This window comes from Odontomachus brunneus, unplaced genomic scaffold (assembly GCF_010583005.1).
Source record: "Odontomachus brunneus isolate Ranch 3 - 2012 unplaced genomic scaffold, Obru_v1 Obru_scaffold_169, whole genome shotgun sequence".
NCBI lineage: Eukaryota > Metazoa > Arthropoda > Insecta > Hymenoptera > Formicidae > Odontomachus > Odontomachus brunneus.
Window position 1 is genome coordinate 753,721 of NW_022639619.1, and position 17,382 is coordinate 771,102.

Genomic DNA, 17,382 nt, shown 5'->3' on the forward strand with positions numbered 1-17,382 from the left:
TAATTGTGTTACTTTTTATTATTTATTACTTTCTTTCTCATGACATATTTTTGTAAATGCAAAGTCGGAACTAGAACTCATATTAGTTTCGGCTAAATTAATTGCAAACGCTGTTGTAACTAGTTATAAATTGTTTTAAACTGGATGTAAATTTTTACGATTTGTTGTTGGTCAAGAATGGCGCCTATTTTCTGTGGACGTTGAAATATATATTTTAATGTATCGACTTATACGTATCGATTAAAGCTAACGTTTTACATATGAAGATCATTTCAAATCAGCCCCTAAATCCTTTTATTCTTCTCTTTGGAGTATTTAATGAGTTTTTTATATTCGTACTGCTTCAGACAGCAGGTTGAAAAAAGCACATTCCAAGAAATCTTACGTCATATATCCGCTCTTAGGATTCTCTCAAGTATTATATCTCAATTCGTCGTTAAAGAAAGTGGCGGCTCGTAACGGAGACTTCGGAACTAATGAAGCCGCAATTAAAGGGCCTAATTTTGACGTAACGGGTCTAAGTAACGAGTAACTTTATTAAAACTTGAATCCTGCTTATTCAAGCTCGAATTGTAAGTCTGTTTGCATTCTGTCTAAATTCTATTAAATATTATTATTAATAATTTAGTAAAAATTATGAAAATATTGTTACAAATTAACCGCCCATACAGCATAAGATCTCCTGGGGACGTCCCAGAGATGTCCTCAGGACGTAGAAACGTCTCTAGGATGTTCTCAGGACGTATTCTGGACGTCTCCTGCACTGAGGGAAAAATTACCTTAAAATCAACAAATATTTCTTTGATAGATGCCATTAACATATTTATTTAAATCTAAATTTTCTTTATTTAAACAAAATATTGTTTACTTAAATCAAGTAAATAATATTTGATTTAAATAAAAAGAATTTAGATTTAAGTAAATATGTTAATAGCCATCAAAGAAATATTTGTTGATTTTAAGATAATTTTTCCCTCAGTGTGGGCATCTGTGCTGTTAGGGCGATTACTCTCGATTTTAATTTATATTAATATTAGCACTATGTTTGAATATGAAGCGAAATTAATTCTCCCAGTTACACATTATTACGTATGAAGCATATGCTTTTATTGATTATCTCCACACATAAATTAAAATAACTGTTGCGATATCTTCCATATACAAATGTTCACCTAAAGATAATTTTAAGAATTTACATCTAAATATCTCACATAGCACAACGCGTGCTGAAATCATCTTGAACATCGTCCTGGATATTCTGTAAATAAGAAGGTAAAATGTTCTGAATACATATCTAGGATAATTCTAGGATATCTTAAGCTTTTTCGGATAATTAGGAATAGTATACATTGTATAATATATACAAGTTTATTTATGAATACGAATCATAGAGAGAGTATAAGATCTCTCTAATTTATCCAATATTCTGTACAAGTTCACGTTAATTGATCAAGTATATAGAATTAGCATAGAAATAAATTATTCCATTTATAATACTGAAATCGCACGCGCGCACGGAACTATATTAAAGTTTCAGATAGATTAGCTATGCATTTTGTCTTCTGCGAAGATATATAACTGACACAGAGTATTAATTATATGCACAGAATTATTAAAAATACTGAGAAATAAAAGAAATGATATATCGGTTTTTTGCTTTTTAGCAAAATTTGTTACGTAGAATATCTACAGTCTTTAACAATTGATTATGAAATTTCTTCCAAATCTCTCGATTAACTAATATCTATAATTAATTTAACATATGTTTTTAGTCGTTAATATTTCCCTAAAATAATAAAATTCTCTTAATTAAAACTGGTAAATATTTGCAATTGACAACCGCAAATATTAACCAGCTTCATTCTAAATGATATATATAATTTATGATTTCTCATTCTCTACCTTTACATTGATAAATTCACATGATTTAATATATATGATGTTTCGCTGTTATATTCTATATACAAACTGTGTCTACGAATAAATAAATATAAATTATTAAATTAAAATTATATATTATACATTTCTGATGCGGAAGAGCTAGTAAAAAGTAGCGATAAGAAGTATTCGATGCATATAGCAAGTTTTCCTCGGAATGTCAAATATAAAATATACATGTAAAAATGTTTTACGTAAATGCAAAAAGAGAGAGAGAGAGAGAGAGAGAGAGAGAGAGAGAGAGAGAGAGAGAGAGAGAAATTAGATGTACGCGTACAATGATACGGCGATTAAACAGGAAACATTTCAATTTTTATTCGTCGTATACAAATGTCACGAATGAATGTGACAATGATTACATCGATATTGATCACAGATTAGGCATCAGTCATACATCTTATTATATAATCTATTATACATTACTTATCTCATAAGAGAGATTAAACATGGTTATACACTACATTCGCGTAAATTTTTTATCTTTACGTCATAATCTCTGTTTTGATAGGGAGAATCTGCTACATGCTCCGAGTACATTTGCACTAAAACGCACATACATTTATATTTAAATGTGGATACGTTAATAAAGTAGTTACGTGGCGTAGTGTCAAAAGAATTTTTATGTGTTGACGAGCTACGTTATACACATGAAAAATATGTATAATTTTTTACCGTACGTATTTGCGTAAATTGCAAAATTCTTTCTTAAGCGGTATTTTACCCTTAAATTTATCACGCCGTACATACAAAGAGGTAAAGAGAGAAATTAATTTGTATTAGTTGATGGAATTATTTTACATTATGTAATTATTTTACATTATGTAACAAAAGTTGCCTTTTTTATTTCAATGTTGTTAAAGGCAAAAAGTTAGACGTACAGAAAGTTCGTTCGTCTTTTATCGATTGCCCAAGTCGAGATTTCGATTCTACATTAACCCTGTATATTCTGTCGAACTTGAAATACAGAGAAATACGGGAAAAGGAAGGAATACCGAGGGCAAAGATAGCACAGATGTGTGAACGGAATACAGCAATGGAGATTTGGATTTGTATTCGTTGCGATAACTCTGCAAAATAAAAATGAAAAGGAGGCAGATTTATGCGAGGATTTGCAACCCAAGGAGCATTATTTGGAGATATAAATTAGCATTTGCGGGATTCGTAAATGCGTAAATTCTAAATTTCTACTCGACGATATACCGGCGAACCTTTCAATAAAATCAACACAGATACACCTTCTTGTACGCAAAGCGACAGGACGAAGTGAAGTTATTAGAGTGAAAATGAATAAACGTTGCTCCGGCAGAATCTGTTTAAATAAAATTGTGGAATTTTGCAAGAAGCCTCGGTAGAAGTCTGACTCGATCGAGCGTGAGCGAAAATATCTGAAAGCTAACGAACATTCAAACGAGACTACGGTGACCAATCGGGTCGATCGTTGTGCGCGACGTTGTACCTAAAGAGAATAATTAATCATGCAATTCTCGAGAGTAGAGTTATACACGTATTCCGCCGTATTGTGCGTAGTGAAATTTTTATGTATCATATAAAACGGCGTAATAATAATCGATTGATTGGCTACCAGCGTACACATATACAGAATAGATGCGTTTCTCGTACGTGTCATTCTTTGACAATGTACGGCGGTTGCGAGTAAACATAAAATTCGATGCGATCGACACCCATCCCCCCCACCCATCGCCCTTCTAATTTCAGTCGCTACGTAATTAAGCAAGTTCGGAATTCATGCGCAGGGATCTCTTTACGTCCTCGACGCGTCTTTTTTCCAGTTAACCGGAATGGGTAATTTCCGATTCGTGCCGTCCAAGTTCAGCCTGCTCTTGAAACATTTCCGACATGTTAGTCGCCAGAAAGCGAGGCGGAAGTCTGCCGAATAGAAGGCGTAGATAAACGGATTGATGGCCGAGTTAATCCACCCTAAATAATAAACATCCCATTATACGGTGTCCCGAAACTACTCACCCCCGCTGTCGGCTCTCACCGTCCCGTTTTTCCTTCTTTCTTTATTTTCGTCTGAGAGTCTTTTATCGCTGAGAACAATCTTGATTGAAAAGCGCCGTTTCCGAAAAGGAAATTGTGAGAGAAAGAAATCGCCGTGACAGATACCGTCTGAGGCCAGATTTTGTCCGGGAGCCAAATCGACTCCCAGATTTGTCGAGGAGTCCGAGGACGGAGGGTGCCTAACGACCGCCCATCCTCTCCACCTACCTAGCCAGGTTAAAGCGGGCATGAGGATGTCCGGGGGCTCCATAGGTACGAACGGTGTCGCCAAGTACAGAATGAAAAATGGCAACCAGCACGCGACGAAACCGCCCACGACCACCGCCAAGGTACCCGCAGTTTTCGTCTCCCTAGCGACCCTGTTGATACAGCTCTGCTGATTACCGCGAATTGTGCCCAACTTTCTGCACATGCTCGTCGGCTCGGCCTCCTCGGACGGTCTCTCGCAAGTCATGTTGCTCTCGACGTAATCCGTTCGTTGCGTCCGAACACTCTTGCTACGTTCAATCTGCGAGACAAACGCACGATGTCATTTCGTGCGCGCATTTTTATGTAACGGACGCGCCGAAGGTGAGACTCGCGAATCATCCGATTGAATTAAGTTCCGATATGTTTTTCCTCTACTGCTATAGTGCCATATCCTTTCCTTTGATCGTCATCTTTTCATTTCCATCCTGTTAAAGCGACGATACTCTTAAGTTTGTATTAATAGTCATCACTTGAAGCTTGTCTCAAGTGAGGTATCTAAATCTGAATTTCGAGATGCGAGTTTTTCAATTAAACCGCAATTACAAATTTAACGAACAGGGTGGCGAGTAATTAATTACTTTTTGGATTAATTATTTTGTTTAATTGATTAATATGAGAAAATTTGGCTAGGAACCAATTAATTGTTTTCAACAAAAATCATCGTTCGACTGACGATTAATTTTGCTCAAATCGGTCGACAATCAGTTTGCACTAAAACATATTTGTTCAAGTCAGTTATTGAACGGGGAAAAATTTTCGGTTGATATTTTCATAACTCTAGTCACGAATATTGCATGATTCAAACGAGGAGGTCTAGTATAACTTGAAATTCAGATTTGAGTATTTCATGTGAAACAAATCTCAAATAAGGACTATTGGTACGGGCCTTGGAGATGTCTGTTCGCTGCGAAGTTGTGCACGTATTGTTACGTAACTAAATTATATTCCGACAAGGGAGACGTGTGTAAGACGCGCTGCGCGACATGATTAATAACGTATTAGTTACGTAAGGTTGGATAATGCAAATTTAATCCACGTCCCTTCTGTTACGACGTCGGCGCCCGTGAGAGAGCCGTCGGTCTCCTTAATCTCCCGCTGAATGAAAGTACGCGAACGGTTTCGTTATCTTCAGTCAACGCGCGCCGTCGAACAAATCCGTGATACGTTTCGCATTAAAAGCAGGATTAATCCTTGATTTTTGCAGCGTTCCCTTCACGATTGGAAGCGCTTCTTTTGTATTCGGAGCAAATGGTTATGATATTTGCATTTGACCACCGCGACGTTGGTCGTTGCGCGCGACCGCCGCATCGGTTCTGCTGATTATACACGTTGTAATGATCTCTTTCCTTTGCTCCTCCTTTTTTCCAGCTGTTTCTGTGCGCGCGACGGTGTCGTTTCAAAAGTTAATTACAGGAATGGACGGTCGTCGTGTTCCGTTTGTAGAACGAACGCCGTCCAGAAAAGGCTTCGCCCGGCGGAAAGTCGTCTCGCGGAAAAATTTTCGCGGAAGCTCTCTTCTCGATTCCTCGGCGCCTTGGAATATAAATCGGCTGTGCACGCAAATTTCCGCGCATGGAATGTGTTTACCGTAAACTCGAGAATTCTCGAAAGCCTCAAATATCAAATCGAGAATTCTCATCGAGTGAAATTCCAACAACTTGCCATTAATATCATATTTCGCAAGAGAAAGAAAAAACGAATTGCCTTGGGGAGATTTTAAGCGAGAAATTTTAGTGTCGAAGGATCAGGGTCACGTCAAAGTCTCGCTTCAACTGAAGAAGCTTCTTAACTCCGATAACGATCGTGATACGACAGTGCCAATGGCAGTTCGACGATGTCGTTGAATCACACAGCGAGGTAAGTACCCAATAAACGCCGTGTCACATAACGAGAAATATACAACATAAAACGGCGAAAGCCGCGTCGCTTCGTCGCATGCAACGACACCTTCCTTCCTCGATTGCATCTCCAAGCAGAGACTTCGAGTCAAATGTTTCTCTCACCGTGATTTTACGACGTGCTCGGACATTCTCCGCCTCGCTGGTCTCCAGATTCCTATGCCTGCTCGCGATGACGCACGAAATCCTGCCATACACGTACAGCATCACCAGCATCGGCAGGAAGAAGCTACCCATCGCCGAGAATATCACGTACGAGGAGTCCATGTTGTAGGAGCACTTTTTGATATCGCGGTTCGTCGCGCGCGGGAAGCAGCCCAGCAAGGGCGGGCTCGTAATGGCCCCAGCCAGAACCCATACCGCGACGATCATCAGCCCGGCCAGTCTTTTACTCCTACGTCGACGGCTGTATATCAGCGGCTGAGTCACGGCCAGATACCTTGAACGAAGATGCACACGGAAATATATATATGGAAAAATACACGCTGCACTTAAGTAAATGATGCTTATTTCAAATATTTTATGTTGTTTCATGTTTCCTATCCGCAAATCTATCACATTGTATCATCATAAACGTCAAATTTTTTCAAAATACATCCCGAATCCTAGCAAGTTTTGCATCAAGAATATTAGAAGTAAAATAAAAGCTCGGTTTGCTTGCTCAGCCGAGACAAATTAACTTTTCCTTCGACGAAGGTTTCCCATATTATCGTAAAGGGAATACATTTTTCTTTTAAATACATGACTGTGAGCTTTTCTAAAAAAATTTGTGATGAGTATTTAAAGATCATTACCGAGAAAAAATTGAAAGTTGGAGCTAATTATTGCTTCAAAGAAGGAAAGTAAACTGAGTAATCGCTTTTCTTAGAGGTAAAATATTTTCCTGTGTAATTAATTCAATGTAATTTAACGTGTACTCAAGTTCCAGCGCGCCGTATCTTGTTAGTCTATAATCGGAATTAAGATAACCCTATAGCTCGTTGATAACACTCGAGATTTCGAGTGTCGTGTGCGTTTTGCGAATTTACAGTTTATCGCACGTACACGCAAGGGCTGTGAGAAGCCGCAAGAAAAAATATCTACGATAGATAAGATAGCAACAGCTTCCAGTGAGCAATATACGCCTGTCTGATTATAGCGATGAGTCAACAAAATAAAATACTTTATCGTTTAAGCAAACTTCCTACAGGCCGGAAAATTTACTCGCGCCCGCCATCATTTCGTTTCGTTTCGTTTTTCTTTCCTTTTTCCTGACGTGCGCAGGAGCTCGTTAAATCCCGGCGTTGGAGGTTTCCTCGTCGCGTAAATTTTCTTTTTTAATGACGAGGAAATCTATTTGCGAGAAGCAGAACGACGAGCGCAACGCTCGCCGATAGTCCCGTTTAGATCTACGTGACGTGATGCGAAAATGCGTATGATCCGCTTTACCTGTCTATAGATATGGCGCATAACGAGAGAATACTGGCCGTGCAGAGTAGAATGTCGAGGGAGACCCAAGAATCGCACAGTATCTCGCCCAACTCCCAAGTCCCTCCTGTAAGCTTCATCAAGGGATATTCGATTTTCGAGGTGCTACATTTTTACGAGGACGAAAGAAGTCAATGCTCGTACTCGAGAGAAAAGAAAGTGCCAACGTCCGTTCCTTCGACTTCTTCAACTATATTTTGACTGTAAATTTCGTTCTTCGATCGTTAAGATATTAGTTACACTGTTAATTAAATATAATTATTGGAACATGATATATTAAGACACTACGTAATATATTAACGAAACAAAATATATTATTGAACACAATGGATTTGTTACACATAACAGATTAACTAAACATTTTAAGCAGAATTTTATAGTAAAAATTACTATGAGATTTTGTAACCGAGGAATAAATTGACATTCTGCAGTAATTGTTTGTGCTTTTATTTCATATGTGTTATATTTCAGAAACTAAAATATACTATAAAAACATTTGCTATGTTTCCAGAGAAATAGTCTGTATTCCTTGACAAAATATATTTAAGCCGGAATCAGACTACGCATTGGAGATTGAGATTAAAGACTGAAAATTAAAGATTGTTCAATCACACTGTATGATTGCGATCTGTATTGCAATTAATAATATGGTTACGTTCAGAAAATAATTTAGCTTAGTGAGATCTCAGTGATTCTTAATATGATTGATTCTTTACGTGTATTATGTAATTGTAAATAAATTTCGTTATATTGTACGAAATTTAACCTCTCTTGCTTTCTCTGAACTTTCAAAAATCCTCGTCTGTAAAGGCTGCGTTCCGAAATTCATTGCCAGTAATGAAAATTTAGAGTTTATATTACATATACTATAGAATTTCAGTGAATTTCGGGACGCAGCCAAAAACGGATCTATCACGCGGTCAAAAAATCGCTAAGGCATTGGCTAATATTGCGATTGTAGATTAAAAAAAAAGAACTCTAATTCCAATCTTTAATCTCAATCTTTGCTTTCTGTATTCTGATTGGTCAAAATCCAATCTTCAATCTGCAATCTCAACGCAATCTCAATCTCCAATGCATAGTCTGATCCCGGCTTTACTGACAGTCTTTCTGTACTATTAAAAACATAGTAAAATTGGGAAAATTTATGTATATATATAGAAAGAAACTATAATATATATACTCTATAATATATATACTCTCTCCATGTAGCTGTTGCAAAACGTTATTTTGTCTAACTGCTCTAAAAACCTGTCCGTCACAAAACGGACTAAACGTAAAACAGCAAATTCGAAGAATTCCGCAATGAAACACCAAAGAAATGGACGTTGCACTTTTGTTTTTTAAAGCGCGAACATGCGAAGGTGAGTACCGCGAGTGTCGTAATTGTTGTTCCGGCTAATTGCTGTTTCACGTTACATGCGGATAGTGTCGGGCAGGAATCTGCGATGCTGTACGTGTTTACTCGCGAGGCAATTATTAAATGCCAACGTTAATGAAATGCCGCCGCGAGCAACGTTACGGTGACGTGCCGCGCGCACAATTTGTTTCGTGGATGATGCGCGCCGATTGCGATAATTAAATAAGATCTCATCGCGACAGCTCGCGTAGAGTTCGCGTCATAACATCCGAACTAAAGATATCTCGCATGTGTCTGTCAGCTGCATATTGAATCCCGAGTGGTAAACGTCGCGTATACCTGTAACAACACCGCCGGTGGCATCACCGCTAGACCGACTAGTAAATCCGCCGCAGCTAGGCTAGACACAAAACAATTAGTCACGGACCGTAATCGCCTGGTGGTAATTACAGCCGCAATCACTAGAGTATTGCCGACCTGTAACATTACGAGAAAGAGCTCATAATCGTTGTAAACTCGCGCTCCCGTGACAGTTCAAACAACCGTGATTAAAACATTGCGCTCATTAAATACGCATGCGTGGTATTTTAAGGCTCATGAGTATTCGCTACAGCCATGTTAGATTGTGAAGTTAGAAATGAGGAATATGATAGCTGAAAATTTTTGCGTGTCGTTTTTAAATAAAAAGATATTTGTATGAAAGAACATTGTAGATCACAGGAGCGTACTTGTAAAATATTCCAGGAACTCTCCCTTTCCCTTGATAGTTAATAATAATATAAATAGTAAAATAAACGTAACAAATTCACAAGAGAAGGTAGGTTAAGAGGAAGGTTGCGTATCACGTTAATTTGGCAGCTATTTATTGATTGTTAGGGGAATAGTTTATGGAGCATTTTACAAGTATGCTTAAACGATCATATAATATCCTTTTATTTGGAAATAGCACGCAAGAATTTTGGATGCGTTCCTTCGCTTCTGACATTATCAATCCAGAATTCCGAAGCGAATACCCAGGAATCTTAATTATTAGGTGGTAAACTTAGTTCCTGCGGTTTTTTTGTTTAAAAAACTCATTTATTTCGACATCAAAAGCAAAAAATACATTAATCGAAGTATTTTCCCTCGCTAGCTATACATTTTTCCCATCTTTCGGGCAACGCGTAGATTCCGCGACGATAGAACGATTGGTCTTTTGATGCAATCCATTCGTCGATCCATTTTCGCACATCCTCGTAATTTCTGAAGTGTGTATCCACCAAGCCGTGCTGCATCGACCGGAACAAGTAATAGTCCGAAGGAGCTAAGTCTGGTGAATACGCTGGGTGCGGGAGAACTTCCCACTCGAGCTGCATCAGTGTTTCTTTGACGGCTTTGGCAACGTGTGGTCGAGCGTTGTCGTGCAAAAGCATGACTTTACGTCGATTGCTGGCTACTGCTGGCCTTTTTTCCAACAATGCTTCATTCAGACGGTTTAATTGTGATTGATATCGATCCCCCGTGATACTTTCGTTAAGTCTGAGTAGCTCATAATAAACGACGCTGTGCATATCCCACCAAATACAAAGCATTGCTTTGTGGCCATGAATATTTCTCTTTGGTGTGGATGTCGATGGTTGGCCAGGGTCTACCCATGATTTTCTTCGTTTAGGATTATCGAAGTATATCCATTTTTCATCGCCAGTCACTATGCGCCACAAAAAACTCTTCTTTTTCTGCCTGGCGAGCAGAGAAATAGAGATGTTTAAGCGATTCGCAATGGCATTTGCGGTTAATTCGTGTGGTACCCATTTTCCCTCCTTTTGAATTTTTCCCATTGCATGTAGACGTTTGGAAACAGCCATCGGAGTAACATTTAATGCTGCAGACAATTCTTGGAGCGTTTGAGTAGAGTTTTCGTCCAATAATGCCTGCAAATCGGTGTCTTCAAACTTTTTCGGTTGGCCTGAGCGTTCTTTATCGTTGACATCAAAATCACCACTCTTAAATCGCTGAAACCACACTTGGCATGTTCTTTCCGATGGAGCATAATTGCCATAAGCTTCGAAAAGCAATTTATGAGCTGCAGCTGCAGTTTTTTTCAAGTTAAAGTAATGAAGTAGCACATGTCGAAAAAACAACTTATCACGTTCCATATTTAATCAAAAGAAAAAATAGCACTGCTCGCTTAAATGAATCTCTTCGCACTGAATTTTATTGATAAATGTCTAACCTCTAAAATGCAGCCAGTTTCAGATGTCAAAATAAATTATACCTACAACTAACGTCATCTAACTGTGAGCCGCAGGAACTAAGTTTACCATCTAATAGAAAGTGATTTTCATGTTATCGAGATATTGAGTATATTGCAATAAATAATGTATAAGTGCATTGTGGATTAACTCTTCAAGGCCCAGTGTACATAATCGTGTACATTCACTTCCTGCTCAAATGTTTTGTATTGGCGAAGTAATAATTCTGCCAATATAACACTATCTATCCATCATGGATAGCACGTTATATTTTTCGATTCGTCTCGATTCGTGAGATTAATTTACTTGTTGAAGAAATCAACATAGCGATTATATATCAATATAAAGATATCAATATGAAGATATCAATATAACGATTATATATGCGCAGCAAAATCGTTGACATTCGAAATCGTGTAAAGTTTTCCATCAGAAAATATAAAATTTTATTTTCTCCATTTGTTTGATCGATGTCACCTTAAGATACAAGGTTGACGCTTTTGTGTTCATAATCATGATTATAAAATTATTAAGTTCTGTAGGCACACAAACATGAATATGCATCATAATATACACCCAGAAAATCGTACTTCTCAATTTTATCTGGAGCACAAAACTCTTCATCATTTGAGAGTATTCATGAGGAAAAGAATTTTACTCGAACGAGATCGATGGCTGGGCCTCAAAGAGTTAAAACGAGTGGCTTGAGACGAATGAAAAAGTGTTTTAGACAGTGCTTCGAATATTGCACGACGAGTGACCGCTTACTATAGTAACGATAATCAGCATCGTGAATAATCCCGCCAGGACAAGATCGGTCCAATTGGGCAGGTAATATTCCGTCTTCGCACCTCCCTCATCCGCCGATACCGTATGGTTCCATTGGTAAACGTCCCCATGGTAATCAGCCGTTTGATTCTCCATTCTCCGTTCACCCTCGGTCCATAGATGATGATTTTTGCTTGCCAGTGTGCACGCCGGCTTGAGCCATCGTGACGACTCTCTAAGAGGACTCCATACCACGAGAACGATCAATCGTGTCGGGATGCGAGTCCTGCGGATCGACGGGAGACGAGAGTGCGCGGATTACAAATCACAATGAGCGCTTGCGGAGAGGTATGAATGCGGATGGAAGTAAAGAACAGACATGTGAGAGTGATTGACGAAAGTTTGCGAAACTTTCTACGGTCTATAGATACACGGGTCAAACTGCCTAACAACGACGTTTCACCGAAATATGGAAATGGATCACATCGGGAAGAGACAAACGCGCGCGCGCAAACTTTGCTAAAATTGGATGAGGAAAGTCAAACAGAACGTGAGAATAAGGCAAAACTGGGAAAACACTGTGCACTAAAAATACGAAGAAGTTGTATCCCGAAGTAGGAGAGACCGGGTCTAGATTGCTCCAGAGGTATGTACTCGTTTTAGAGCATCTATCTTGAGAAGAACAATGGATACAAAATCGCGAAATAATCCTTTTAGAATATGAATACCTTTGCCTGAGTTTTATTAAAATCGAAATATTACAGTTATAAAATAGAAAAAAATGATTCAGTAATAACAAAGTAAATTTTCGAGATTCTCGAAATTTTATATTAATATTTATCATCATGAGTGAATAAAGTTAAGTAACGTGTTATTAGCTACAATGAAGTTTCCTGCAAATGTATGATATATTTTCGGATAATAAAGGAAATTTTCATTCATAAAATAGTTGAAATCGAGCATATGGGAGGACAAGATAAAGTTGGCGAGATAAATTAAGGGCCGGCAGGAGAGCTGTGAAAACCTCTCATGAGAATCCTGGAACTACTAACCAGAATATATATTTTGTAAGAAGCCTTCTTTATTTTGCAAAGTGGCTATGTTGCTGCATGTTTGCATTTTAGTTATTACAAGACAAAATGACACAAAATTACGCGCCAAATATATACATCGACACTTGTCGACACGGAAAAAAATTTTTAGTTGGTGTAACCGAATAGAAACCAACTGAAAATTAAGTGATTAGAAACGATATCTTCGTTATGAAAACTAATATTTCCGTTCGCAACCAAAAATATTCGTCTGAACATTCAGCGATATTAGAACTCGGTTGAGGCAACTGAGAACAATTGACTATATAGAAGTCTCATAAAGGAATTTTTCCGTTCTTACAATCGAGTTTTCGTCTGATCCCTGAGAAAAATGGCTGAAAATTCGGCTGCATCAACGGAATTGTTTTTTCCGTGTTATCTTATCTTCCTGCGTTAGTGATAGATATTTGGTAAAAGTATTAAAAAATTACATATATAGCATTTATTATCGCGTTTTTGTAGAGACGATAATAAAGCTGAAATACGATAATAGACAAATAACAGAGGCAAAGTGGCGATATCGAGTGGCATATTTTCAATATTTACACCGCAATGTTTAATATGTTATGGTATTTAAGCATTTTACAGTTATACAGCAATAAAATCGCGTAACGCGACATCGATTATTCATTAATAATTTATTAATCGTACATAATATGCACTTTGCATAATAACCCGGCGAAGCGATGCGAAATTAAATATACACGACACGCGTAATATTCGCGATACAAGTTGCATAATTGCGAATAAATGGAGACCGGAGTGAATATAAAGAGTGGAGAGTGTGTTGAATATTAGCTATAAATAATGACAAATGTGTGACAATGAATAATTGTTTACTTAAAAACATGTATTAGTAATGATTTCCGGAATTTCAATTTATTTCATCATAAATTAGTTTCGTGTCGATGAATTTGGCCTATTTCAACCGCAAACTGCATTCCACACAGCATATTTGTACGCTACGCATTATAATTAAAATTGATATGCTACGATATTTAATGAAGCATGTCGGTATGTTTGCATAAATCGGTTACAAAAGAATAATGAGTTACAAATTACGCACCTCGAAAAATCAAGGTTTCCACAAAAACAACTCCGTTAGTGTAACCGAATTTTCTGCTACTTGGGGATCAGGTGAAGAACTCGCTTGTAGGAACAAAAGAATTCCTGTAAGAGGTTCCTACTCAGCCAACTGCTCTCAGTCATTTGAGCGATTTTTAATGCAGCTGAACAACCAGACAAATATTTTCGGTCAATGTAACAAATACTTTCGGTCACAATAACAAATATTTTCGGTCACAATAACAAATATATTACTTCTTGTTTTTCATTTAGTCCCCATTCAGTTACCCGAAATGAAGTCTTTTTTTGTACGTGTATTTACGTGAATGGATGGACCAGTTACAATTTCACTCGAACGCACGGTGATATTGTCAAATTGGAAACAAATCAAATTGCAATTTGTAACGCTTTTGTCTGTCTCCTCCATTTATCTGATAGAGACACATTGACGGATACGGGAAAGGACAACGGCGTGAACGGGAACATCGTAATGCAATTAACTCGCGACTAATAAAAAAGGAAGAAGAATAATATATGTGTCGCGATTAATCTGATCGTTTAAACCGGCTCTTTTCTTATCTTCGCGCTGGCCTTTTTTTCAGCCAACCGCCGACGACTGTACATCAGTATATTATTATTGACCGGGCCAGAAAATGGATTTCCCCTTGGCGCACCGAATTAAGTAAATTACCGCGCTGTTTCCACTTCTTCACGGCGGGGCTGAGTAACGGTAATTCGAAAAGGCAGTTTAAAGAGAACCTGAAATTCCGCGCACGTACTTAACTTATAACGCCGAACGATGTCGTCGAAATGAGAACGTGTTTTGAGCGTAATTCTGTGCGCTCACTAAAATTGCTTTAAAATTGCGTTCATTAAAAAGTCGTCTTTCCTTCCTGGCATGTAAGCTGAAGTAATAAATATATATATCCTCTATATTGAGAGAAGAAAGTTGATCTAACTAAAATTATAGTTATTTTCACTCAGATATATATTTTGATTGTTCTAAGACAAAAACGATAGTAGTAACATGTATACAAAGTTATTATCGCTAACATTATAAAATAGAGTTTAATATATATAAAAACATGGTTTCTTTATCATAATTTATAGCAATTATTTTCTTGTGTGAATATAATTACAAAAGTAGCAAACACTTTTTTCTTAGTGTTAACCTTTTCAATACCTCCGCTGCCGTTTCTCTCTGTCTCCCTTTATTTTTGATTTGCATGACGTGCCCGCAAAGTCGTCCAGCACACCCTGAGAGGATTCTTATTAAATGATAAGGAACAACACGCGATGCAAAGCGCATCCTTCGCGTCAGCATAAAGCAGCTAGGAGCAACCGCTGTTTTCTTTAACGTCCGCGACGTCCTCCTGAATATATTCCACTTACTTGCGGACGGCTGTTTCACGGCATTTCCTCTCTTTATTTGGATATAAGTTAACACGTGTATTTAGTAGCCTTCTAAATACACATGAACGCTGGAGTGCGCGTCGTTTTTTTCGCGACTGCCGAAATATCGCGCCACGAAATCGTCGTTTTTATTCGCGCTGAATATTGGAGGAGCACTCTCGTCTAAATTTCACGCGGATATAGCGTCGCTCATGCAATGCCATGTTCAAATCGCCCGTCAAGCATAAGGCAGATTTTTAATTAATATCGCGAACGACATCCACACACATTCCCGTTCTGTATGCTGATGGTCAATCCACTCGTGTATTCTACGCGTCGATAGAGTCCCCAGCGGCAAGAAGCATTTAAAGATATTGAAGAATTTTTCAATGTTTCTCGCGAAAATCGAGGCACGAACCGATGACGAGTCATCTCGTGGGAATGAAAAACAGTATTTGCGTCAAGATCGGAATGTGTGTGCCACTGAGAAAAAAGGTTCAGACGGTACGATCGATAAACTTTCGATAAAGACTCTCTCTCTCTACCCTCTCACTTTCTCTCTCTCTCTCTCTCTCTCTCTCTCTCTCTCTCTCTTCTTTCTGTCTCGTTCTCTCTTTTACTCACTTGGCGAAGAAATTCCAATCGACCATAAATAATATCCCAGTAATGGGTGAGCAAAAGAATGGTTTATAATGTATAATATATGGTTAAACAATGAGATGGGGGAGAAGCAGATAAAACGAATGGACTAGCAGGAATGCACACGATAGTTATCGAAGCAGGCGGATATGACGGGTTGTGGTGGCAAATTCCAGCTCCGTCGGAAATTACGGAGAATAATGAAATACTTCGCGAGAGAAAAGACCCCGACCGTGTGCTTGACGTGCCGAGACAAAACGCGTGGCAAGCATATCGCAGATGTTCTCATCTACATTTTTCGTACCACGAAAGCTACCCTTTATCCTTTTTATATTGATTATTCTGACATTTATATTCATCATTCTTGATGTTTATATTGATCACTCCAAACCCTGATCTGACACACAGTCACTTTCAATCCCATCCGATTTTTAATTTCGTATTATCCGCAAGCTGGTGGTACAAGGACTTTCGAAAATTTGCTGAAACAAATTTTTGGCACGCATGCGTTTAGAGTTTTATCTAAACTCACGTTTTCATCGCGTTTCTCTTTGTATTTGTAATAAAATGAAATACTTTTAGTGAGTATTTGCGATCATTTCTGCATATAATTCTACTCTATGCAGACTAGAAAGTATTATTAAAAAGACTTGAAAATATTATTATTTTTTCTAAATTTTCATTGATATTTTTGCGGAATGAAAATACGCGAGGATGAAAACGGGTCCAGTGCGTCAGATCAAGGTGCTTAAACATGTGTTGCCATGTGAGGGCTACAAGATAAATGTTACAAGGTGCAAAGGTCACGAATATTCATAAAATTTTTGCATGCCTCCGCAGGGGAATGTCAGCTTTAACATTCAATATGCATTACGCTCGGCGTGAGCGTTATGTGTATTCAATAAAAGGGAATTGATTCTTGCGTATCACGGGTAAATTTTATCTCTCCAATTTTTTTCTTTTTCAGGCCTTTCCAAGCGCGGAAACATGTATGAATGGCCAGCACCATTACCATTTTAATCCTAACTAAGCTGGACGCTCCGGTTTTCGAGGAAAAAGTAAAAAACTCGATATTCACTGCCACGAACAGCACTGCACTGTATTAATCGCGTATAGAATCTTTTCAAACAGTTCCGATTAATCACAACCGCCTGCTCGCGAAAAGCGAGTCACACACACACATACCGATTACTCTCTCGGATTTTCATTCCATGCGAGTTAGGCCGATTGCGTATAAAGTCGAAGCTGGACGCAAATGAACA

General features: G+C 38.1%; 1 protein-coding gene across 3 annotated transcripts; it reads right to left on the bottom strand.

The window, feature by feature from the left end:
- Nucleotides 1-1,146: 1,146 nt before the first annotated feature.
- Nucleotides 1,147-16,725, bottom strand: LOC116851260 (5-hydroxytryptamine receptor-like). Of its 3 annotated transcripts, XM_032830536.1 has the most exons (6): nt 11,934-16,718; nt 9,274-9,411; nt 7,536-7,648; nt 6,213-6,546; nt 4,168-4,468; nt 1,147-3,876 (listed from the first exon to the last, which is right to left on the bottom strand). In XM_032830536.1, the coding sequence occupies exons 1-6, from the start codon at nt 12,087-12,089 to the stop codon at nt 3,701-3,703; spliced, it is 1,218 nt and encodes a 405-aa protein (XP_032686427.1). In that variant the 5' UTR covers nt 12,090-16,718; the 3' UTR covers nt 1,147-3,700. The 3 variants fall into 3 exon arrangements, with proteins under 3 accessions (XP_032686427.1, XP_032686426.1, XP_032686428.1); XM_032830535.1 differs by having other exon boundaries at nt 3,732-4,468; nt 11,934-16,725; XM_032830537.1 differs by lacking the exon at nt 11,934-16,718 and having other exon boundaries at nt 3,732-4,468; nt 6,213-7,641; nt 9,274-9,974.
- Nucleotides 16,726-17,382: the final 657 nt, after the last annotated feature.